This window comes from Dromaius novaehollandiae, chromosome 15 (genome assembly GCF_036370855.1).
Source record: "Dromaius novaehollandiae isolate bDroNov1 chromosome 15, bDroNov1.hap1, whole genome shotgun sequence".
In the NCBI taxonomy this organism is placed as follows: domain Eukaryota; kingdom Metazoa; phylum Chordata; class Aves; order Casuariiformes; family Dromaiidae; genus Dromaius; species Dromaius novaehollandiae.
In genome coordinates, this window is record NC_088112.1 from 2563050 (window position 1) to 2589673 (window position 26624).

General features: G+C 45.8%; 1 protein-coding gene across 3 annotated transcripts in view; it reads left to right on the top strand.

Annotated features, from left to right (window-relative positions):
• Window positions 1-26624, top strand: part of PCDH1 (protocadherin 1) — a 58268-nt gene that overhangs the window by 25692 nt on the left and 5952 nt on the right. For all 3 annotated transcript variants that reach the window (XM_026097740.2, XM_026097741.2, XM_064520795.1), the window contains exon 4: window positions 4581-4800. In XM_026097740.2, the coding sequence (XP_025953525.1) occupies window positions 4581-4800 (220 nt within the window). The remainder of the gene's footprint in view (window positions 1-4580; window positions 4801-26624) is intronic.

Consider the following 26624-nt stretch of genomic DNA (forward strand, 5'->3'; position numbering starts at 1 on the left):
TTTGCCAAAGGGCCATGATTCCCAACTGACAAGGACATTAGAAATAATCTCCTTGGAACAGAGTTATTTGAAATAATCAAGTCAGATAACTTCCACCAAAAGGTCTTCAAAGGTCTTATGTAGAAACTCTCTGGTTCTGGGGTGCTGGTGGACCTGGGAGCCCTGGGAAGGGCCCAGAGGAGCAGGAGAGTACTGATGTAATGGTGCTAGCTGAAATAGTGGATGGGGTACTGTGTGCAACTGCACCTTGTTCTTGCCATCCCCTGGGAACAACAGGGTTAATAGCTACAGCAGAAAACGAAATGATGAGAATAGAATTGAGTCCAGTCAACACAATCTGATGGAAAAGTATACTGGGCAGTGTCACTGTATGGCAGCTTGCACTCCTAAACTTTTCCTCAGGCATCTGATCTTGGCCACTGTGAGGAACAGGACCTATGCCAGATGTACCCACAGGTCTGCAGCATCGGAACTGGTTTTAGGTTCTTGTAAGATTACAGTGTGCAGCTGATCAACTTAGAGTTTCTTAAAGATGCTGAGTTGATAATTCACTATATTATTATTATTATTATTATTATTGTTATTATTATTATTATTAATTTACACTATACATTATAAGTAAGGCATTACTAGATAGATGGAGAGCTGGTTTATTGACAGCTTAGAAAAGAAAAGCAGTTGTTAGCTGGGAATCCTCATGGAACAAGGTTCTCCTGGAGGAGCTCTTCAGTAGCAGTACTGTGCCTGCTGCCATTCAACATTGTAATCAATGATCTGGAAGTAAATATAAAATTACTGCTGATAAAATTTGCAGCTGACACAGAGATTGGTGAAGTGGGAGATCATGATGAGGACAGAGCAATCATGCTGAGCAATCCAGATTGCTTGGTAAACTAGGCCCATTTAAACAAAGCACATTTTAACACAGCCAAATGCAAAGCTGTACATGTAGAAATAAGGAATGCTGGTTTATATCCTGGAAAGAACTGACTATAAAATGCATTTAAGGGTCACACTGGACAAGTAGCTCAGCATGAGCTCTTGTGATGCTCCGGCCAAAGGGCTAATGCAGTCCTGAGATGAATAAACGTGAGAATTAGGAGTATAAGTAAGACTCTGCAGAAAGCCCTAGTGAGATGGCTCCAGGAACATGCTCATGATTCTATGGATCAATTCTGACATGGAAGGGAGAAAAATTGGAGCAAGGAAAGATGAGAGTCACAAAACTGATTTCCTGGCTCAAGAAACTGCCTTGTAGGTTGAGACTTAAGGAATTCAGTTTGTTTAACTTCTCAAAAACAAGATTGAGGGCTACCTTGATTACAGTGTAGAAGCAGCTTCTTGTATAGAAAACACTGTTTGCTGAAAGACTCTTTAACCTGACAGAGAAAGGTCAAACAAAACCCAATCTTCTGTAATTCAGAGCCAGACAAATGCATTCACTGTCTCTTGATGACTCCAGAACAAATCTTTCTGGATGGAACGCTTCAGCCAAACACAAGCTACTGTTATTTTTGAAGTGTATTTGTCATGACACAGGGGAGACTGTTGGGGGGGCACCAACCTCTGTCAGTGTCGCCACCACAGCAGGGTTGGAGGGGAGCAGGGGTGAGTGTGGATTGCCTGTACTCCACAGTGAAGAGCAGAGTCCTTACAAGGGCTGCCAGGCAAGATCTGACATTTAAAGTTCGTGTTTTTAAGTAAAAGTGATGCTATTGAGAAGGAAGCCCCTCAGGGGAGGGAGAGTAGCTGTTACGAGTTGAGTTTCTGAGACTGTTTGTACAATTGCAGGCATCCTATGGAGCCCTAGCCATTGGTTTTGGGGTTTACAGGCACAGAGTGAAGGCAGAGGGTTTGAGCTAAAGTTGAGCCGAGATGCTGGAGGGAAGCAGTTCAGACAGACAGAGCATATGAGGAAGCTGTGAGTCGGCATTGTCTAGCATGTTGGGCAATGACATCCAAACAGTGAAGGGTTTTGTAGGCCTTTCAGAGTTGCATAGCCTAGAAAATGGTCTAAGAAATGACTTCTTGAGTTCTGTATGCAATTCTCCTGCCTCAGGCAAGATTAACTTGCCCTGAATTATTCCTGAGCTGTATACAAATACCTCTTAAGGGATACTTCTTTATCCCTTCATGAAAAAGATTGCACCATCTGCTTTGGCAATCTCACATACTTCTTTAAACTTACCATTTTATTTTTTCTCTAGTGACTAACTTAGATCTTCCTTGCTGCAGGTTAAGGCCATTTTTTCTTGTCTATCCATGGGGGATACCAGCAGTCCATTGCTTTTGTCTTTACAGAAGGCTTGTATGAGTTTGAAGACTGTTACCATTGTCCCCCTTAGCCTGTTTTTCCTCTAACCAGTTTCTTCAGTCTTTCCCTGTTTACCATGATTTCTGGACTTCTAACCATTCTTGTTCCTCTCCTGTTAACCAGTCTACATATTCTTGAAGTATGGTGTCTCAGACTGGGCACAGTGCTTCATGTAAAGCCACACTGAAGTCTAGCAGAGGAGACAGATCACTGCGTGACTTAAAAACAAAGCTCCTGTTTATGCATCCCAATATAGATGCATTTTTTGTAATAGCTTGACATTGCTGACAGATAGTCATCCCACAATCTGTTTTAACCCTCAATCCTTCAGCTAGCCTGCTGTTTATGAAGTGATTATTTTTCCCAAGTGTGAAAATGTGACAGATATATTCCACATCTGTCATCTAAGCAGTTAATGAAAATACAGGCTAGGAATGGACTCAGGATGCAACCTGAAGAATTTTGTTTGGTACATCCTGCCAGCTGAAAGACCTGTCTTTAGTAATAACTTTCTGAATACAGCGTTCTAAATGCTTTGCATCTACCCTGCAGTGGATTGCACTATATTGCCTAAGTACTGAAGTACTGTACTGCGCCTAAATTGTTTTCCTGCCTTACTTATGAGAATATTGTACAAAATAATGTCAAAAAAACTTTCTAAAGCCAAGATATAACATGTACTGCTCCTCCTCCATCCACAAGGCCTGATGTCTTTTCAAAAGAAGTTCAATGGCTTGACGTGTTTGTTTGTGACAAAGCTACAGTAGCTGTTACTCATTTCCTTGTTATCTTGCAGGTATTACAAAGAGATCTTTTATCTGTTTCAGTATTTTTCCAGGAACTGAAATTAAGCTAACTGTTTTATAATTCTCCAGCTCTTTTTTTTTTTTTCCCTCATCTTTAAAGACAGGCACTATTTTAGCTCTCTCCCAGTTTCCTCGAGCCTCCATCCTCTACAAATTCTTAAAAAAAAAAAAAAAGAAAGAAAGAAAGGAGAGGAATAAAAAGAAACCCTAACAGCTCTGAAGCTGCTTAAATCAGGTCTCCAAGCACCTGGGGTGAATTTAATCAGGTCCAACCAACCTAAAAGCAGCTAGCTCATCTAAATACTCCCTGTGTGTTCCTTCCCTCTTAGTCTGAATTCCTTCCCCTTCCTCATTGGTTCTAGCTGTGTAGGATCCCTGATTGCTGCTCAATCTTAGTAAAGACTGCAGCAAAAAAAGGCATTCAACACTTCAGCCTAGGTCGTGCTGTCTTTCAGTGCACTGGTTCCTCTCTCTCCCCATCACCTTCAGATCCCCATTAGATAGCTCCTTCCTTGGGTTTCCTCTTATGCTTATAGGATGATTTCTTGTCCCTTTCTCCCGCTTCGTGGCTATGTGCCATTCTGTGCTCTGATTGTCCTGGTTTTGCCCTCTGAACTTGTGTTACACATCAATTTCTCAGTAATCACAACAAATAAGAATTTTATGGAAGTATTTGAATGTGGATAATGATGTAGCTTAATGGCTGTTTACAGGGAGCTCCTCCCAAGCATGAGGCAAAGCTGGGGAGAGAAAGTATGGAGTAGGGCTTTGAAATGTTTAAGAAGCAGACAAAAGAAGTGATCCTGACCCTTGATGGAAAGTCTCTTAGGATGAGAGACAATGTCAGGTCAGAGACTGGCAAGGTGAGGAATTATGTCACTGGAAGCTATGTGCTGAGAGATGATCCCTTCAGAGACCTTCTCAGGAGAAGTGAAGTCAGTGTGTGTGTGGGGATCTTCAGGAGCACAAATGGTGCTAACTGAGTCTGAGTGCAAAGTTGTGTCCCTGCAGTGGTGACCCCAGACAAAGGGTGGTGTTCAGGCTGGGGACCAGTCTGTGATTCAAGACACAGTGCTAATGGGTGACCTTTCTAGACCCTGTGTCTCAAGGGTCCTGAGATGGGAGATGGTGTCTGTCAACACGTGGCTGTAAGATGGAAGAGGAGGTTGGTTAGGAGAATGAGACACGAGAGGTAATGTAGTCAGAGGGAGCTGTCGGGTAAAGGGTGAGTGGGGGCTGTTCGATGTTTGCTCCTAGCATGGGATGGTGTGAGCTGGGATGGAGCCTGGAGCTGTGCCTGTCAGGCAGGCTTTAGGGGTGGCAGGGGCTGATGTTGGACCCTGTGTGGTGCTGAGAGTGCTGGGAGGGAGCATTCTGCTTCTGTTTAGACGTTGGGTCTGATGACCACCACTTATCTTCATCTACTGGATGGCTGATGCACTGACTTTTTTCTTTCCCAGTTACCTCATCGCCGAGTGACGTTCTCTGCAGCCAGCCAGGCCCAAGATCTGCAGGATCCCTCCCAGCATAGTTATTATGACAGCGGGCTGGAGGAGTCAGAGACCCCAAGCAGCAAGTCATCATCAGGGCCCCGCATTGGGCCTCTAGCCCTGCCTGAGGATCACTACGAACGCACCACACCTGATGGCAGCATCGGGGAAATGGAGCACCCTGAGAACGGTAGGAGCTAGCAGCACATATGTCTGCCCCCTTCCCAGGACCCTGCACCTGTGGCTCTTCAGCCTCAAAGCTGCACCTCCCCTTGTGTGGGGTGAGATGGGGCTAGAAGCCTGGGTAGGGCAGACTTGCCACTTGTGGTCTGGCAGGGCAGGGAGGTTGAAGGAGAGATGAAGCTCAAGGCCAGACACTAGCCAGGACGAAGCAGGGAGGAGTGAGATGGGTGAGGGTGAGGAAGTCTGGAGAGAAACAGGAAAGGAGGGAGTGGGAAGCATTGGGGAGGCAACTGGGTTTGGCATGACATGAAGAGAGGTGAAAAGACTGCTCTGTGATGGCAGCACACATGTTTGCAGAAGACGTTGTAGCCCAGGCTGATGGAAAGCTTGTATTCTGCAGTCAGGTGGTCCCATGGGTTCCTGGCCCCTGGGGCAGAGCAGAGGACAGCGGTATAGGAATGGTTGGGGTGTGATGTAATCCTCTGTGCTATGGTGGATGTTGGAGCCGTGGGAGTTTCCCAGGGAGCAGAGAGGGAGAACAGGTTTAGTATCACAAACTGTGGTGAGAGAATGCATGGAGTGGAGGATCAGAGAATTGTGGTGAGGGCAAACCCCAGAACACCATGCCCTGCATTCAGCTGAGCCCTTCAGATCGCCTCCTGGTCAGGTCCACTTTTACCTGAGAAGCCTAGTAGAGGCGTTTCTGCAATGTCACTGCAGGAGAGCTGGCTTTTCCCTGTCCCTGGCACAGCTTCAATTCCAGTTCTGCTCCTTGTGCTGCTTATGTGCTGCCTGCCTGACTACCCTCAACCAGCCACTTCCCCAAGCTATCTTCTCTGGCCAGCTTAAGTTGCTTCCTCAGACTTGTCTTTGGCTGTGCATATAACATCTACTTTCCTATATCTTCTGCCTTCTGTGCTCTTGTAGTGAGGGGAGATTACAATGGAGCTGGCAAGTCCAAAGGAACCCCTGGGATGGAGAAAGAGGAGGTGCAAAGGGTCTTCCTGAATTGTCCTCCTACTCCTGGAGAACGTCCTTGGGACAGGGTTGTACATAGTGAGAAAATTGTTGAGAGTGTGTTGAGATGGTCTAGGGACCTGAAAACCTTCTGGGTCCCCCTACTAAGGAATACATGGCAGCCAAGATAATGTATGGTGTTGAAGGTCTAGCAGAACATCTCTCCCTTCTTCTCTGACTAAGTCCTGGGATAATGCTGGAGTTCACTGTGCTGCAGGTGCCGGAGCAAGGCAGAGTGGTGCCAGATCTGGCACAGCTCCCAAATCCATCTGATGATCTTGCAATATGAGGCACCCTCCTGTTTGGGAGTGTCATACAGACCACTTTCTTTACTAAAGTACCAGCCTGTCAGCTGGGAAAAGCAGTGTGGAAAAGCTCCCTGGGGTTCCTGGAGCAGAGCTACGGTTCTGGACTTTCTCAGTATCTGAAAGGAGCCTTCAAGCACCAGCCAGGTGCAAGAGAGACTTGAAGGGCATGTTGAAGGATATAGCAGGGGCACTGGTGACAACAGGACTAGAAGAGAGAAGGACATCAGGCAATCCAGAGAAGATGAGGGACCAGCAGGGCTGAAAGGTGAGAGAGTAGAGAGAGCAGAGGATCTGGGGGGTCCGCAGTGGGAGATGGAGGCCAGAGAGGGCTGCCTTTAGTGCCTGTGCTTGAGGCAGGCAACTCACTGCTGGGCTGGGCTGCCACTGTTTGTGGGACTCAATTGTCCGGGACTTCCCCTGTTATGGCAGTTAATCCTGTTGAGTTCATGGCCCCATGCCATGTTTGGGGCATGGGGCTCTTGGCTAGCCATTAGAGGGAGGATCAGTTTGGAATTTTGTAGGGCCTGCTGTGCCATTCCTCCTTGAGATGTTCTCCTTCCTGGGATGTTCATTGTTTTCCCTAGGGGATGTCATGGCAATGAACAGATCCTAGCAAGGTCAGGAGCACTGCCCTCAGCAGTGGCACTCACAGGGGCGGGGTACCCAGGCACGGCTCCCTGCATCACAAAACGCAGCCTGCTCCGTAAGTCAGATAGTTCCCTCCCTCTACACAGGCAACCCTTGTATATGTTCACAGCCCAAGACAAAATTCATCACATAGCCATCCACAACCAAGTCCATGTACAATACAGATATGTGCACCAGTTCCCAGGAGATACTCTTCTCTTCTTCTGCTCACCATCCCCTGGCCTGTCTTGCTCCCTTTAGGTGGGAGCTGTTGGGAAGTCAGGCTCTGGTGCCTCCAGCAGCTGTCCTGACCTATATAAACCCAATTCAGAGTAGAGGCCATGGCAGGCCAAGGTTCTGGGGAATCCACTGGTATTAACTCTAGCAGGTTCTGGTGCTCTGTACATAATCTGGCAAAGACAGTTCAGTGAACTTCAGGGGCTACATTCACAGTTATGATCCATTAAGCAGACTCTCAGGGGACGCTGGCACCAGGCCAGGTAATTTGAAGATTAAGAGGTACTGCTTGTGTTAGAGCGGTTCATCAGAGTTGTGTTTTCCATGGTCTGCCTACCCTAGGTGTGGCACAGCCAACCTATTTGTTATTACCAGCACAGAAAGTGTCTTGCTTTCCCAGAGAAGGGACACGTCTCTAATGATGTGGGACCATCATGACACTTTGGGGGACTACCTTACTGTGCCCTTATTTCAGCTTCTACAGCTGAGCAGCATCAGCTCCTCAAAGAAGTCAGATTTTGTTTTTGTGAATCTGGGAAAACTAAGCGACTCTTGACCTTTTATTAAACTGAAGAGACTAATTGGATTCCACACACCCTATCTCCTGGCACGAGAACAAGGCTGACACAACTGTGTATTTTCTAGGCTTTCATCTAGTTATAAATATCCAACATAACAGGACTTCCATTGCTTTCTCCAGGAGATTATCCCTGCAGCCGAACCAATCTGATAAGAGAGTATGCAAGTTATTTATAGCTTTTCAACTGGAAGACAGATCCATGCCTTTTCTTTGTAGATGGTTCTTCACTTGATTAACACACGTATCAGCATCCTCCTTTTTTGGACACCTTTTACTGTGCACACTGCAATAAAATGCTGGATTGCAGGGGCTGAGCCAAGTCCTTTTAGGAGGAATTAAGATGTTATTGATGAAGATCTCTCCAGTATCTTGGCGCTGATATGCCATCTCCTCAGCCATCACAGACATTTATCATCTTTGGTATCTTACCTAGCCGCCCACTGTTTCCTCCCCAACATTTTGCCATGCTGTTTTTCACTTCTGTGGGAGACACTGAGCTAGGAACTGAGTTTAGTCTTACACTTGGCTACCAGTTGCTTTTGCTAAAGACATCTGCTTCCTCTGTACCAGAACCAGAGCTCTATCATAATCCATGTGGAGTTTGGGTTATGAAAGCAGCCAGTCTCTTTCCATTGATTAGTGAGAATTGATAGTGAGAATTTAGTAAAATTCAAATACTTGTATTTTAGGAAATGTTATATTAAGGCTGTCTTCACTCTGTTCCTGTGTGATATGGAGGTACCTGAGATGATGGCATATTGGTTGAAGTATTCCTGAATTGCATTTCTTAGTCCACAGGACAGAGGTAAACATTTAATCTGCTTCATCCCCATTACTTGAGGTGGGACCACATGCCATATTTAATGCACACCATTACAGCTCTGCACTGAATATGTAATTAATAATAATCTCCTGAGCTTTTGCAATGCATTTAGTGCAATAGTATCTGTATATCACAGAATCACAGAATCACAGAATGGTTGAGGTTGGAAGGGACCTCTGGAGATCATCTAGTCCAACCACCCCTGCTCAAGCAGGGTCACTTAGAGTGCATGGCCCAGGACCCTGCCCAGATGTTTTTTGAATATCTCCAAGGAAGGAGACTCCACAAGCTCTCTGGGCAACCTGTTACAGTTCTCAGTCACCCTCACAGTAAAGAAGATTTTCCTCATGTTCAGATGGAACTTCCTGTGTTTTAGTTTGTGCCCGTTACCTCTTGTCCTGTCGCTGGGCACCACTGAAAAGAGTCTGGCCCCATCCTCTTTATACCCTCCCTTGTTAATGAGTTTATCCTCACAGTTCCCCCTCCAGGGAGGAAACTCCACTATAGGTAGGAAATTAAATAGAAAATTATAATCTGCATTTCTGAGATGGTTTTTGCTGCCTTAGGTGACCCCGCTGGTTAGGCTGGCAGTTCCTCAGTCTGATTCCTTCTAAAGGCAGGAGCAGTTGTAGGATCCCAGTGCTTCTGTGCTGAAAGGCAGGTCTCCAGCTGCTCCTGGAACGTGAAGCCGAGACTGCATCAGCCGCCTCCGGGCGGCTGCTGACGTAAGAGGCGCAAGCAGCACGGCTTTGGGAGTTTGTGGCAAAGCTAGATGTAAAACTCTTTCATTTGGTTCATAGCCATAGGCTTTTCTGACAACACCAGCCTTTTCTCATGGTCTCCTACCTCCTCTGTGCACCTCAGCACAGCTTGAGCAAGTAAATTGAGATACCATTTCCTGGGTTTGACTGCTGGACTTAATACAACCCTTTCAGTCTAGACTTTTCCTTTTCTTTGTTTCAAGAAAGATTAGTGTATTGATGCACTGTAAAGCCGGAAGAACTTTTTCTAACCCCTTCATGACACAGGCCACAGGATTTCACCAAATGGTTTCTGCATTTCAGCATGACTGAACAGGACTACTCCTTTAAAAAGATACAATTTTGACAGCAGATTTCAAATGTCAGCAAATATGTAAGACCCCTGGTGAGCTATTCCAGTGGCTGATCCTCCCTGCTCCCAATTTTGTAAGTCTGCATTCCCACTTCCTTCCATTGAATCTTACCATCTGATATGAGAAGATACTACAGTTTATGTGTACTTGTAGATCACAAACAAGCAAGTTGATATTTAAAGTTTTCTTTGATAAACTCAAAGACTGAGTCAAGTCTGTTACTATGAGCAGGACCAAGGCAAGGCATTTTGGCAGCTGGGACTCTTCCCTTCCCCTTCCCTATCCTCTTCTCCTTCCTCTTCCCCTTCCCCTTCCCCTTCCCCTTCCCTTTGCCCTTGCCCTTCCCCTTCCCCTTTCTCCTTCCCCTTCCCTTCCCTCCCACAACTCTTTGGGCTCTTCCCAGCCATTGCCATCTGCTCATGATGCCACTACAGACCTACAGCCTTATTCCTGGGCAGCAGCAACATCTGGAAGGCCTTGGATGTATCTGAGGCTTTTTGGCAACCTTTACAAAGGAAGTTTGGGTAGCTATTTCCTCCTGCTCTCCTTTGCTACTCTTTTGATTATAGTTCACATCTTCCATTTCTTCTTATATTTTTTCTCTGCATGATCCCCAGTTTGCCAGCATCCTTTTAGGAGCATGGATGTGTCCAGCTGATAGCCCACAGCTTTTCAGCAGTACTCAGTAGTATCAACAGCAGCACCAGGCACAGAAATAATGTGGCTATTAGTGTTTGTCTTCAGAATTGCATGACAGGCATGCGTGTGCATCACATGAAAACTGAGCTGCTTCTGGCTTGTAGTGACTCTGGGCTGTGCATGCAACCTACAACATCACAGTGAAGGCAGGTGACTCAGAAGAGGTCTCCACAGCCAAGAGCCCCATCTCACATCCCATGGTGATGAGATGGAGTTTCTGCACTGGGAAGCCACTACCTCCTGTCTTCTGCTTAGTTTCAGTCAGATTGTGGGCTTCTTTTTAAGTTCTTGCTACTTGTTCATTTTCTTCCAGTCAGTGGATTGGAAAAAAATTACTTTCAGCCTCTTCAAACACAGGTCTGGAAGAATGAAGTTTCTAGATCTTAAAACATTCTTCTTTTTGCATTATCTTTAAATGTCCCTTTTGTCTTGGAGAAAGTGTTACAGGCACTTGTTCAATCAGAGGATTTTTTTCAAACATTCCCTGAACCCCTCTATCACTTTGTTGGAGAGCTCTGAGGATTGCCTTTGACTGGGCTCCCTTCTTGGATGTGGGATGCTAGTAGTACTCCTCTGTTGCTCCCAGTCAAATGCCAGTAAGCTGAGATTGGATGTCTGGTACATGGATCTCTTCTCTTACTAAAGGATCTCGCATCTTGTCTGAGGAAACTGAGGATATGGTGTAGAATATGGTAAATGCTGCTTTGCATAGAATAAAGAAATAAGGTCTCTGGTTGGCACTGCATATCAGTCTCCTCTCTGCTGACTCAAAAGAAACTGGAAAGGCACATTTTCAGCCACCTGAGGAACACTTAGTTTGTGTCAGACTGGTGCTTGGACTCTTCTGTAACTGAGATATTGTGGATATGGGTATATATATATATATATATATTTGTACTGGTCTGAATCCCTCTCCTCTTTAACACTCAGTATTGATCAGGGCTGAAACCACTTATTTTAGATGCTTTGTTATTACCAGCAGTTTCCAAGTCCTACTCAATATTTATGATATTCATAATTACAATCTCTGTGACCATCTTCAGCATCTCATCTACTTCTTCAAGTAATGTCTAGGTTTCTCAGTGATCTTCAGCTCTACAGGCATCTGCATTTTTTTTAAAGAAATCGTGACCCTCTCTACTTTTTTTCAAGTAATGTTAGTTCATCCCCAAAGATAACTTCTGATTCTATTAATAGCTACTGCAGAGCAATGTGGGAAAAGATTGTTATCATGAGAGACATGTCCAACAGATTGCAAATGGTCATGAATTACGCCATCTTGGTTTCACATGCCATTTCTGTCTGAGCTGTAATTTCAGACTTGTTCTCACCCTATTCCTTCCATTCCATATTTTCCAGAAGCTGTGTCTGGGTAAACTCTCTCTTATAGAAGAGCCATTCAGGTCAGAGCTGTCATGGCATGTCATGCTGACCAGGTCATCTTTGTTAATTGTGTCAAGGATCTCAGGGTGAACAGGATACAGATGTATTTTCTTGTGCGGGTTCAAATATATTGATACCAGCTGAAAACAATGCCTTCAATCCTTTCAAGACCTTCTAAAGAGGATGCCACTTCCTTCAGAGGATGTCCAAAAAAGCTTTAATAATTTATCTGACATTCTCTTTCTTGCCTAACAGGATTATGTGGTAGTGCACATAAGAGACTGTCCTCAGGTTCTTCAAAGACCCTTCGCAGATCCTGGACATGTCCAGAAGAATTGTCTGAAGTAACCAAATGTTCTGGCTGAATTCTGATGACTTTTTTTTTTTTTTTTTTTTTTTTAAAAAAAAAAACCCTTTCTGTCCCTGGACTGTGGTTGCAGCTTATCAAAAATCTAGGCAGGACAATCCTTCTCAGTCAATGCCCGAGAGACAAAAGGCTTCATATTTCAGTAGGAAGGTGCCTTCTCTTGTGGAATTTATCAGTCCCTGTGGCTGTTCGTGTGCCTCCTGCATTCCAGATTGGATTTTTGAGATTTCTGCTATTTCCTGCAACTCTGTGGTGAAGCAGTCATACCTTCCATTCCCATTTGCTGTCTGTGGCAAGAAGATGTAAAATAGTGAATGTTCATCTCCCTTCTTTCATGTCCTTTATATTCTTCCTCCTCTGAACCTGTGGAATTGAGAAAATCCTTCTGTCATCTTTCTTAATCTCTATTCTTTCTTCCATTTGGAAGGCTGCATTAAAAAAAAGAAAAAAATCCACTCCCAGCACACTCTTGTGACTGCAGGCCTGGAGGAGGCTACTTCACTTGAAATTTAGTCATTTGCTGGACAATACTGCAGAGTCCCCAGGCTTGGAGAATATGATGAGAGAGAGCTCAAAACTCATCCTGCTTTTTGGAACTACTCTTCCATGGCACAGAATCATGGAATCACAAAATAGCTGGTGATGGAAGGGGCCTCTGGAGATCATCTGGTTCAACCCCCCAGCTCAAGCAGGACCAGCTACAGCACATTGCCCAGGACCATGTCCAGGAGAGTTTTGAATAGCTCCAAGGATGGAGACTCCACAGTCTCTCTGGGCAACCTGTTCCAGTGCTCAGCCACCCTCACAGGAAAATGGTGTTTTCTTGCATCCAAGTGGAATTTCCTGTGTTTCAGTTTGTGGCCATTGCCTCTCATCCTGTCACTGGGCACCACTGAGAAGAGTCTGGGCCCATCTTCTTTACACTCACCCTTCAGGTATTTATGCACGTTGATAAGATCCCCCCTGAGCCTTCTCTTCCGCAGGCTGAACAGGCCCAGCTCTCTCAGCTTCTCATCATATGAGAGATGCTCCAGTCACTCAGTTATCTTTGTGGCTCTTTGCTGGACTCTCTCCAGTATGTCCATGTCTTTCTTGTCCTGGGGAGCCCAGAACTAGACACAGTACTGCAGATGTTGCCTCACCAGTGCTGAGCAGAGGGGAAGGATCACCTTTCTTGATCTTCTGGCAATGCTTTTCCAAATGTAGCCCAGGATGCTGTTGGCCCTTCTTTGCCATGAGGGCACATTGCTGGCTTATGGTCAGCTTGTTCACCAGGACCCCCAGGTCCTTCTCTGCAAAGCTCCTTGGGGGCTCTTTGGCCCCCAGCCTAACCTGATGAAAGGGGTTATTCCTCTCCAAGAAGCAGGACTTTGCACTTCTTTTTTAGCTTCACAAAGCTCCTCTCTGCCCATTTCTCCAGCCTTTTGAGATCCTTCTGAATAACAGTGCAACGATCTGGTGTATCAGTCACTCCTCCCAGTTTTGTGTCATCTGCGAACTTGCTGAAGAAGAATAGTTTATGTCACACTCAAACTATATTTGCGTTCAACTCAGGTTCTCTGAACTGCATTAAAGGAAGAAGCTTTCAGAATTACATTCACAAAAGGGCAATAGGGTGGGCAACTTTTTCATTTGTACCATGCTGTTCTCCATAGAGGACATTCACTCAGCATGAGGGATAGGATGAAGCTCCCTCATGTACTGTTTTGTGCTTTCTATAACGTTTTAAAGTATGCATTTGAAAAGGTCTTGGACCCAGGTATTCTGCCTTTGGACAGGTGCTTGGGAGCAATTGAAGATGGTCTGTGTGACATCCATGAGAGAGCCAACAGCCAACAGCTGAGTTACGAGCATTTCTGATGAACCTGTTCACTACAGCCCACACCGCATGTGTTTTGTCACCAAGAGTGGAAAAATAGGCAGCTGCCTCCTCCCTGCCTTAGTTTGCTCATCCCTGTCCCTGTGCCATGTGCACTGTGTTGTGCCAACACAATTGTTTGTCTGGTTGCATGGTAAACTGGATCAGGGAGCTGATCAGGCTGAAGTTTTTCTGGGTCATTTTTTGCTGGATTACTCTTCAGTCAAGGCAATTTTCCTATCCTGATTACTATGCTGCTCCACAAAAAGCTGAACTTGCAGAAAGCAGGGGCTATGCAGAGGGGTGATGAGCAGCCAGACAAAGTGGGCATTCATATTTAGAATATGATTAAACTAGAATAACCAACCAAATGTAAAAACAATAGACAGCTAAGATCCTTCAGCAGTCCCTGACTATTTGTTGTATTCAAAGAGCTACATTCTTAGAAAGTTCCTTTTGAAGAGTTTTGACATACCATTTCCAGCTCCTCTATGTTATAACTAAGTTATTTCTCCCATCTGCCTCTGTAGGCACCTAAATATCTCTATAAATCCTCCTGATTGCCTGTACTTCTTCTCATGTAAATGGACATGCATTAGTTGGAATTTCAGCTTAATGCTAGAGGAGCTTATGAAGTCTCCCATTTGAGCTTCTTGAGAACTTCACTCTGGATTTTCTTTCTCATAAAAAGAACTCTTCATAACATGTGCCCAAGTTTGAAGTGTCGGTCAGCTGTAAATCTCTCAGATGGAAAATCCATCCTGTAGTCATGAGATAGAGGATAAGGAATTCATTCCTGTCCCCGGTGAAATCAATGGGAGCTTGGCTATTGAGGCAGGTCAAATGTCAGTCTCAGTTCTTTGCTCTTCCCCAGGATTTTATCCTTTGTACTCTCACTATCAATGAATCTCTCTTCTTGTCTCCTTCCTACAAGCTCTCATCCATCCTGATTTGAAGTCACCCCCATTAAGTGGATGTAATGCCAGCTCTTTGTTTTACTTGCGGAGAGGACACTCCATAAATCTAACATTAGTCATGGCATCTGGCGTGAGATACCAAGGATAGCTTGCTTTGACTCAGAGGTTATCTAACCGTATCAGCCCTTGCATTTGCCTTTGCTTTTGAAGAGCTGAGGTTCCCTGCAGGAACTAGGGCTCATTTCATGTGAGCTGATGCAACCACGCAGTCTGTTCAGGGCCAGTGCTGACATAACAGCTATGCAGAGAGGCTATATAGCAATCAGCTCCTTCTTCCCTTGGCGGTGTGCTTGGACCTGGGCTCCCTTTCTGACACCTCAGCCCTCTATCCAACATCAACAGGAGAATGAGCAGAAATGGGGGAAGCTCTTGAAAAAGAAAACAGCATTATGTTGCACTCACACATGCTGTGTGAATGCTGCTTCAGTTTCCTCCCTCTTCTGACCTTTCTTCTCCTGAGCATAGTATTCTGCTGCTGTGTAACTCAAGGGAGGGCAGTGACCATGTCGCATGGCCACACTTCTTCATGGGCACCTGTGAATACAGAGAGGACCTGCAGGCATTCAGATTCCCTAGGTGTTTTGTGCCTGGTGTGCTCCCTTTTCCCCAGCAAGCACATCTAGAAAGGTCTCAGAGGCCCACAGTGACAAGTTGTCTCTGTTCCCTGTTGTTGGAAACCATAGAAGGATGGAGAAGGTCTTGTGCCTTTCCACCAGATAGAGGGATTCCCAGCAAATCTCTGCAACGGCCTTCAACCAAGCACCTCGTGGGAGAGGAGGGGGCAAAAGCTCACAGCTCTGGCTGTACCTCACTAATGCAAGAATGCGAGTGCTGAGTCTGATGGATAGTCAGTCCTATGAGGATGCTCTTTCCACTGTTGTATCGCTAAGCACAATGGGCCAGAGCCTGTTGTCAGACTTTGAGGTCAACTAGCACAGCTCAGCTCATGTCCATTTGGCTAAACCTCTTAGTCAGGGTGGCCTCATCCATCCTGCATATTAGGAAGTGTTCCTCTACTGGGCTCACCCCCAAACTCTGCCTGGGCTCTCTTTGGCAGAGAGCTGTTTGGCACTGGGCAAAACAAGGCTAATGACAGGACAATCTAGCCGATGGGGACAGTGCTTATGCTGGGCTTTAGAGCTGCTTAGATTTGTGCTCAAGACCCTTATTCCAGTGTAAGAGTAACATTCTCAGGTTGAACGTGTTTCATTTTTAAAATCATTTATGGTAAAATGGCAAAATGCTGTGAGTCAGGAATAAAGCAATTCAGACAGCCTATCTGTGAAAGGAAGTGTGCCTTTGTTTCAGTTTATCTGTGTTCATGTAGTTATACAGATAAAAGTGAGAATGCATTCTTATGTGGATGACCATAAGCTGTCCATGTAAGAAATGTTGGGAGAGACTGAGAAAGGGAACAGGAAGAGAAAAATGGGACGCTGGAGTAGCATGGGCACAAAATCACAAAAACAGCAGTTCTCAGTCAGTTATATGTCTGTGTTTGTTCTAAAATCACCTTGCTTGAGACTGAAGAAGCATGGAGACAGTGAGAGATAGGAAGGAGTTAGGATATGATCTTTGTAACAGATGCATCAGAACAGCATGTTGTGTTGTTTTATGGTTGCCGATGAAAGAGAAGCTGGAATAGGGAATGTAAAGTGACAGAGAGGGAGTAGACATGATATTTTACTGGTGTATTTTGCTGGTAGTTAGTATAATGACAATTAGACATAAGTAATCATTTTTTTTTCTTCGGCTGTATAAGTTATTGCTTGAAAATATGCCAACTAAAACCAAAATATTAAACTTTGAGGGGTATGGAGAGCTCTGTTCCTTGAGGATCTCTATATGAAATTACCCAGACAACAGGGATCTTGACAAAAACAAGGCTTATTATATCTAGAAAGAAAAAGAATAAAAGCAAAAGAAATTGTGTATTTCATGTCTAGCATCTTCCTGCTTATTAGACACACAGGAAGGGGCACCCACAGAGAAGCAGATAAATCACTGAGAGAAAGCAAATATCTTACCTTTCCTGAAAACAATGCTGCTACGACTGTATTGTTCACCCTATCAGTTTTCCTTGCCAGTCAGATCCTGAGCCCTTACAATGTTCAGGCAGCTCTCCACTGCCCTTGTCAGGGTCAGCCCTGCTGCCCACATACATTTCATTCTTCATACTCCAAACCCTGTTTGCTTTCTTTGCTCACCCACATCATAAAACTAAGGACTTGGGTTGTTCAGCCTCTTGGTCCCTTGGAACATAAACCTCCTTAATGATGATGAATGGCTTCTTTCTGAGGGTCAGCTGCTGATCATAGTCCTCTCAAATCACAGATCTTTTTTGCACTTTCTGTCTGTCCAGTTCTGCACTGCTCTTTCAAATAGGTACATTGCTGCTTTGCTCAGAGCTACACACATATTTTCTATTGCTATGGACTATGAATAAGGAGCAGACCTGCTGTCATTGTCTTCTCCTTTTTGAAAAATAATTATGCCCTTGGACTGATTCTGGAAGTTTTCTTACATCTCTGGTGTACTATGAAATCAAAAATCTCCTGATCTTCCTACTGTTCCCTTGTGCCATGCTTTGCAGGTCACAAAGCTGGGGAATTCCTGTTGCCAGTCCGCCTCAAATGCAAACTGATGATATATCCCTGTCGTCCTGAGAGGATGTTAGGTAGTAAGATTAATCTTAGCATTCTTTAAAGCATGTGTTATTCATTCTGCGCCTTTAGGACTGCCTCTGGCAGGACTCCCTGGAGTGGTGCAAGCTTTAGCGTGTCTAACCTCCAGCACTCGGTAAACTGCAACACAGGGGTAGCTGGAGGTTGATACTCCCTATCTGAAGAGATTACCCCTCTCTTTCCCCGCCACATATGGCAGGAGAGTCCTTTTCTGCCATCCTAATAAGAAAAATGTGGCAGAGCTCTTTAGGAGCCTTAGGTGCTCCTTAGAATCTGGGCTTTTTTCCTGGGTCTTCCCAAACAAAGTATAACCAGGCTGTTCTTCCCCTTCATAAACCTCTCCATTTTCAGAAACACAGTGAAATTCTTCTACGTTTGCACAGAGTGCCACCTTTAGCAAACTACATCAGCACTGATACTTTCAATTTTGCATGAAGAGATGAGCTCTCCTCAGTTGTGGCCATCAGCATTGCAAAGCCTTCCACTGCATCAGTGGAGAATCATGCCAGCAAGATGGCAAGTGGTTTCATTCAGAAATGTTAACCACCTGGGTTGATTTCTTGGCATGCATTTTGGCTTCACTACAGAAAGATTTGACCAGTGCATATGCTATTCCTTCCATGTGCCAGCCACAAAATGTCTCTGCATTTAGCTTCCACTGTGGATTTTCGGTTTCAGAGCCCGTGGGTGTTTGAAGAATGAATATTGCATGTTTTCAGCTGGGTTTGCTGTGTGACTCTTCACTACAGTAGAAATGGATTGGGTAGTTCAGAGGTTCAGGCTCTTCTGTGTTGGCTGTTCTTGATCTTCAAGAGGTAGCTGAGCAATCAGGTGTCAGATACCCTCATTTGGGTGTCAGATCGTTCCTCCAAATTTCTGTGGGTGCTTTCTCAGGGAAGTGTCTTTGTGGATGGGTAAATACACCCTACCTGCCCTTTTCCTCTTTCCACACCCTCTTTCTTTTTCTCTGCCATCGCCATTTCTGAGAATCCATCACCCAATTTAATCCATGTACAGAATCTTAGTTTCATGACAATATACTTGGTTTAATGCTCACAAGACTGGCATAGTAGCCTCATATATTGGTTTTCATACGCATTTGGTTCTCTATGGCTGAGTGTGGTATTTGTGATCCTGGGTCTATCTGTGCATACTCCTCAATAAGTCAGACTTTTTCTCCTCAGGGCAGTCCAAGAGTATCAGCTCTAAATTTGGTGCCCATCACATATGCATTTCATACTGCTGAAGTTTTAGCAAAGATGTAGACTCTTGCCTCTCTGCCTCCTCACTGTATGTATTATGGTTCAGGCAATTAACACATTTTTTACAGGCAGAACAGACTGTAAACAAGTTAAAATGAGAAGTGACTATGTTCACTTTACCCTTAAACAACCCAAGAATTACATAGATCAATGGAAAGAAAACAAAGTATATATAAAAAAATCTATCTTGTCATTTCCTCTCCAAGTTTCTTTGGGGGCTTGGCTTGATTCTCTTCCAGGGGATCTTCCTTCTCCCTTGCATTGCTTCTCTGTAAGTGGTCTTGGCTTGCTTTGTTTCCAGTTCCCCTTGTTGAGGCAAGCCCTTTTCATGAAGTTGTGATTTCTTTTGTCAGTTAAACATCTATGTGATTTCAAAGGCCTTGAACAGTGCTTTGCTGTGTGGCTACCAGCCCCCCTGCAAGAATAATTTCCCCTGATTCATTGTCCTGCGAGTGAAAGATTATTAAATTGTTGATGGAGCTTAACAATGGTTTTGTTCAAAGGCAGACACGCGTAGGCCAGTTCTTTTCTCCTTGACACAAGAGCTTTAATACAAGTATACAATGAATAGCAGCCACCAAGGAGCAAACACAGAGTGTTCATAAAATCAGACTGGTATTCTTAAGTCCCTGCGTGCATGAACTGACGCACCTTGCTATCCACCCATAGACTGGGCATGTGGCTACCCGCTTGCTCCAGTCCAACACAAGCCTGTAGGTGAGATAAGAAAACTGATCTGGCTGAAAACTAATTTCTTTTTAGTTCTAGTGGTTTAATTCTTGGTCATATAATCATAGTGACATTAGAAGGATCCACGAACAAGAAAGTAAACAAAGGTGGGACAGGACTGTATAGTATTGAAATAAGACTGGTAAAATTATTCTATTTCTTTGGCTCAGAGCATGCCAAGCACACACACACACCTCCCAACCAGGCTGTGCCTTCAGAGCAGCTTTTGGAACTTGCAATGAGGATCATTATATAGACTGCGCAGCCTCAGGCTGCTTGACGTTTTGTGTTATAAAGACTTATTTTCAATTGCTTATCATTTTAGCAGATTTCCAACACTAAAGCTTAAATTTTCCATGCTGGGTTTCCCTCAGGTTGATTTCTTTTTCTTTTTTTCTTAAGTTTTAGAAAAGGTATTCCAGCTGTTTTTTGAGAACAGGACATGCTGTCTCTGCCATGCTAACAAACTGGTTATAAGAATTTCCTTTAAAGACACATTAGCTTATCCACATTTCGGAGCAGAGGTGTGGAATTTGGCATGGAAGCTGTCAGTATTGTCTGGGGGTTGTTTGCCCCAAAATGGCTGAGTTTCTCTTTGAATGTATGCCAGCACGGATCCCTGTGTAGCTGTGCCCACACATTCTCTAAGCCTTCAGATGGCAATATTTGTAAGGGCTGCACAGCGCTATATGCATCCTTGCCGTCCTTTGGAGACCTGATGCGGGAGGTTGCTGCAGTTGCTGTTGCGGATGGACATGCCTGCAGGTGCAAGCCCCTTCTCCAGTGCGCTGGAGGTCCCCTGTTTTCTGTTGGGCTCAGAGTACCTTGCCTGCCTGAGCTGAAGTCTGATTTGTTCCTCAGCCTTCTCAGTTTTTGCTGGCAGGATGCTCATTAGGTTATTGCATGGTGTGGGTCATTTCTTGGCTTGCTCAGCCTTATGGGAGTATTGAAAATGGCTTACTCTGCCTCTGGGGCATGTGGCATCCATTGGCTCTTCCCTTGCTGGTGATGGGCATCAGAATGTATCTGCATGTATCTTGCTGGGAGAGCTCCTTCAGGCACAGAGAGGGGTCTGAGGCCCAGTTCCTGCTTGGAGATGGGACTAGGCTGTAGTGCCTCCCAGGCTGCCTGAACTGGAGGGCGTTTGCTTCTCTAGCTCCCAGACTGAGGCTGTGGAGGTCTGTCCAGAGCTGTTTGAGAGGGGCCTGCATCCTTCTGCTCACAGCACCATGGTGTTGCACCATCAGACTGGCACTGGGGCTAGGGCTCTGTCCCTCCCTGCTGTCCTGTGCCCTGGAGTGCAAGCAAAAGTGGATTCTTTCTTTATGTCCTCCTCCTTTTTATTGTCCTTCCTGGGGCATGTTCTCCCTTCTCCTCCTTCCCTGGCAAACTGGAAGAGGCTTCCTCAAGCTCCAGTGCCCTCCCTGATTAGCTGATGCCAGGAAGCACAACTGCAGCTTTAATTAAATGATAAGGGCAGAGCCCCAGAAGTGGGGAGATAAGTGCAATGGTGTCTGCCACCACACTTGCCCAGGCTCTTTCTAATTAGCTTTGAGAAGCTCTAGCGAGGAAGATTAACTCTTGGAGGAAGGCTGGTGGAGCAGTGAGCTGCGGCAGATGGAGGATGCGGAGTCTAGCCCGAGGGACAGGGCACTGGAATTCACCTCAGCGCATGCGTGGGAGGTGGACTCAAGGGGACTCCTCCATGTACCCTCCCTGAGCCCTGTGGCAAGTGGATGCCTGAGCAGAGGGGCTGGGTCAGCAAGGATTAGACCTCTGCCTTTCACACGCTCACGCAAAAGGTAAAGCTCAAGGATTAGCTGCTCAGGTTCCCTCTGTAAGAAGCATTTGCTGCTTTAACACATCCTGTGCCTGGCAGCTGTAGGGTGGGAATATGCAAGATGCAATTGCGTAGTTATTTGGGTAGCAGGAATGTGCATACAAGGCATGCATGAGCTGACACTCCATGGGGATAGCAGGTGGTGTTCCTCTGCGTATTTACACAACCATCATTAGCCATTGCAGGAGAGGACTGAGCACTCAAAAGCCAGAAATACCCTCTGTTCAGACCTGCCTTCTCCACACGGCACAGGAGGGAAGAACTGCAACTGCTCTGCTGCCTGTAGTGTCATGGGTCATCCATCTGGAAACTTGTTCAAGACCTCTGTTCACTCCAGAAAGTATTACTGGAGTTGTTAGCCATCTGGCCAGCTGCTGAGCTGGATATTGCAGGAGCAAGCAATGACACAGGGAAGACAGTTAAGTTATTGTATGGTTTGGTTTGGTTATTGCATGACTCCATTTTGTCTGGTGGTTGTTTGTTCATAGAATCACAGAAGAGTTGAGGCTGGAAGGGATCTCTGGAGGTCATCTGGTACACCCTCTTTGCTCAAGGGGGGGTCAGCTATAGCAGGTTGTTGAATGCCTGTTGCTGTTTGTAGGTGTCACAGAAAGTTCTTGGCTGGCCAGAGAACTGGTCTGTTTGGCTATTACGGGAACATGGATTCATTCTAGATGTAGACTTGCTACTGTATTTTATATAACATGGCTGAGGAGGATGGCCCAGCAATGTCAGTTATGTGATTCTGTTTTCAGCTGCTTGAAGTTTTGGCAGACTTTAACTGTAGGGAAACAATTTTCCATGCTGGACATCTGTCACTTACCTAATATTTTGAAAAATTTCAGCAAAACCTGTCCAGATATTTCACTTTCTTCGCTTCCAAAAGGAGGCAAAGTAAATTGCCGTTTTGCTCAATAGTAAAGGGAATCCCCATAGCCCTCATGCCTACATTTTAGAGATGTCATTTCCTGCAATCTTTTGTCCTGTTCTTTGTACGTTCTTCGGCTTCTGCAGCAGATGGGGTAGGAGTCTCACTGGAAACAGCATCTTCCATCAGGAGAGCCGGATACATCCACAGGTGATTCTGTCCTCTCCCCTAAAGGCACAAAAGACCCTAGGGAAAAATATTGTCTGTGGGAATGTAATTCTGGTCTGCATCATAAAGCAGACTTTCATGAAGTGAATTAAGACTGCATGGACAATCCTAATTTTGGCATTTCCTAACCTTTGAACCTTGTAATCCTATTAAGGTAGTTTTTAAAGTAAATTATTCTGTGATTTAATGTAATAACTCTGTTTTTTATAGTCTGGTGAAGGTTGGAGCCCCACTTTGCCCAGGTAGGAGATAATCTAGGCAACACTGAGCACAAAATTTGTTATAAAGGATGGAATTTGTTTGCCTGGGTACTGTGAGGATTACAGTGAAATTGGGTGGCTCATGCTGTTTTTGGGAGTCTTGTGGGTGAAATAGTCTTTGACTGAAGTGTTTGAGATGCTTGTCTTGGCCCTGTAGGGGCACAGTCAGGCTCCAGAGCCTTTTATCTGGGTGCTCTTGACACTGGCGCATGGTACGAATCACCTCCCATTGCTGTGGTAGTGTTGCTGTGGGATGTCTACACTTCTCAGCAAATGAGCGATTGTAGCACAGCCACCTGCAGTTTACATGCTTAACAACAGCAGAGAAAAGGTGGTCCCTCAAGCTTCAGCTACCATGAGCAAGAGAAGAACATGTCCTCTGGGAACTCCGGGCTCAGGTCCTTGGTGCCAAGGTGTGCTGAAGCCCGTGATAAAGTAGTTTAGTGTTACTCTACCTGTGCTGGCAAGATTGAGGCTGGTGGGTGCATCTGTCTGCATTAATTACATTCTGATTCTGCTGTGATACCCTTGGCAGGATCTGGGAAGTCATTTGCTTTCAGTACTGCAGTTAGTATATGCTGTTGCAGTATACTCCAGAGGCTATTGTTTGATCCTTGTGTGCATCCGGGGACTGACAGGCCATTAACTTTGGAGGAAACTGTACTGGTGTTTAGATACTATTGTTTAGTATTAGGGGAGAGCTGTTAAGTGCTATAGGGGTCTGTAGGAGCTGGACGTGTGTGTTATATCTGTTGATTTTGGTGCCTGGGAGAAATCCATCTGTGTGCTGACATCAGTGCTGGCTCTGAGGATCTTTCTCAGTATTTGTTGTATTAGCTGGTGCTGCTCTTAACTGCCCTGAAAGTTGTAGGTGTGGTATTGAACTGCAGTAACCACCTTTATGGGCATTGTAGGGTCGATCTCAGATACCAGAAGCCATCTGTCTGTGTGCTGTAGCGATGGTGTTAAGTTTGGAAAGCCATCTGTCTGCGTGTTGTAGTGCTAGAATCGGTCCCCAAAGCCGTCTGCCTGTGTGTTGTAGTGCTAGGAATGGTCCTGCAAACTGTCTGCCTGGTTTTAGGGATGGTGATAGCTCTGTCTAGGAAAAACAGGGACTGACATGGACTGTGGGGAACTCTCTGGTTGTGTTTTCAGCTTTCAATAGTTCTCTATTCATTGATCTCTGAAGCATCACTGTGGAAATGGGCATCAATCCAGCAGCCTTTCCCAAGGTCTGGAAAATGAAATGGTGTTGTGCTTCTGCTGTTCTGGAGTAAAGTGTTCTGGTCATGTCTGTGTAAAATGTGTGGAAATCATGGACCTGAAAGGAGATGGACTGGGGAGCTGAAGAAGCAAGCTTACTGCTCTTGTCCCTGTAAGGTCAGGAGGGTATGCCATCCCTGTTAGGAGTAAAGCACTGGCCATGCCTCCTTTATATGGGAGGTGTGGATCAGGTGAGAAGAAGTAAGATAACCCTTGAAGGAGGATCTGGAGTCTGGACTTTGCAAGTGAGGTCACGGCTCCATACCTACCTACAGCACAGCTCCCCTTCACAGAAGTCCTTTCAAAGGGAAGACATGCTGGGAAAGAACCACTGAACTACTGTACATCAAAGGAAGCCCACGCTGAGCCTGCCTGCACGGGGTGGAGGCAGGGCTGACTTGCTGCCCTGAGGGAACAGACTGTTGAGCATCTCTTGCTACCAGTGTGTGGGGATTCTTCCAGGCCACTGAGTCAGGCACGGGAATGTGAAGCTGCTGTGGAGGAAAGGCACAGAGAGGTGTGATGCTGGGGAGCAGTGCAGGGAGCCAAGGGATGGGATAGTGCTAGGGACTCATCCCAGCAGTGCTGTGATGTGAAGAAATAAAGAATAGTGAGACTTCTGGGATTAGAAAACAGGATCTTGGGGCACGCTATCCAAATAGTTGTACTGTGAGGGAGCAATGAAGAGGGAATAGACCACAGAATAGTGGTGCCTGGAGGAAACAGCACCATGGGGGAGTGGTATCTGGAGGGAACAGAGCTGTAAAACATGGTACCTGAAGGAAATGGCACCATTAGAGCAGCAGTGCCTGGGGGGAAAAGAGCTGTAGGGAGGCAATACCTGGAGGGAACGGCACCACAGAACATGGTACCTGGAGGAAGTGGCACTGTAGGGGAGCAGTACCTGTAGGCAACAGCGCCGTGGGGGAACGGTACTGCTCGGGAACAGCGCTGCGGGGGAACGGTACCTGGAGAGAACAATGCCGCAGGAGAATGGTACCTTTGGTAATAGCGCTGTGGGGGAGAGTACCTGTAGGAAACAGCACTGTAGGGGAATGGTACCTGTAGGTGATAGCACTGTAGGAGAGTGGTACCTGTAGAGAACAGTGGCAGGGGAGAAAGGCACCTGTCAGCAACAGTGCAGCATGGGAATGGTACCTGTAGGGAACAGTGCTGTAGGGTAATAGTACCCATAGGTAATAACACTCCAGGGACTGGTAGCTGAAGGGAGCAATGGCACACAAGAATGGTACCGGTAAGCTATGGTGGAGTAGGGGAATTGTGCCTTCTGTAGGGAGTTATACTGTAGGAAAGTAGTCACTGGAAAGAGCAACACCAGGGAGGAGCAAGTCCCATTGCATGGATGTTGTAGGGGCAGGCAAGGAGGAGAGTGATGCTGTGATATGATGTCATGGAGGATGACTGACATAAGGGATGTCTCAGGAGTGGTGCCTCATGTCTGCAGAGCCCTGAGTGCTCAGTGTAGGAGGAGCCATGTTTCCAGTGTCCGAACCACGAAACAGAGGGGCTGAAGCTGCCTGTACTAGAAACACTACATCCTGCCCTGGCCTAAAGACAGACACTTTGAAAAAAAAACATTGTACCCCAACCCTCAGTTTGCAGGGTGTGGCATGCTCTGCCCTTCTATCTTCTGACCAAAGCTAGATGACTGTCTGGAAGAGGTAAAGTGCTTTCAGGCTCTGAACAAGGGAAGGTGGTGGAAATTAGTGGCTGGTATTCTCTGTGCTAGCAGGTAGGGAAGATAAGTCTTTCTGATCTAACACTTTAGGAATAGCATCCTGCTTTGCCCCTCTGCTGCTCTCCCTACACTATCATACTCCACATTTTTCCCTATTACTGAACCAACCCCTTCTTACATGCTGTACGACCTTCTTGCTCTGTTCCAGGTTTCTCTTGAAATGCTCTGCCGTGCCCTGCTCTGTCACATCCCCACAGCCCCACCACCTTCCCTCATTCCTTCTCTCCCAGACTTGCTCCACCATATCCCCTCACCTGCAAGACCTGGCCTACTGTGCTGCATCATCCCTGCTCATCCAGCAATGTGCATCCCACATCCAGTGCTAATGTGTGAAACAAATGAAAAACAAAGGGAACGAAACTAGACTATGCACACTGGGCATCATGGCAAAAATGTGGTTCAAGCTGGTTCTCAGCTGTGCCCGAAGTTACCTGACTTGCAGTGGATGAGTGAACCTCTGCACATCCAATGCAGGAGACGGAAGTGCCTGCTGAATAAGACTGCATCCTTTTGTCCCACTTCTAAAGGTGCTTAAGAGCCTTGTTGAAATCCCCCTGACCCCTGCTGAGCGCAATAATACTATTAGAGTATCCCTTGCAAGTGACTGCAGCAGGATGTGTTCCTGCCCTGCATGGGGATATGAAGATTGAAATAATTAGCAGTGGCACCAATATGTTCCTCTTCCCAAAGGAGACAGTTCTGCAGAGTATCTTTCACAAAGGGAAGAGGTGCCTTGGATGTCAGGAGAAGAGAACAGCCACTCCCGTATTGATAAGAGAGCTGAAGCTCAAGAAAGCTTCCCTTCCTCCAGTCAGAACAGGGACCCAGAATGCATCTCCAAATGTATCTCTGTGTAAAACCCCAACTGTGCCCCCTCTTCATCTGAAAAGTTCAAAGGGTTGTGACTTTTACTACCCTAGACTCATTCCTATGCAATGTACTGAGGCT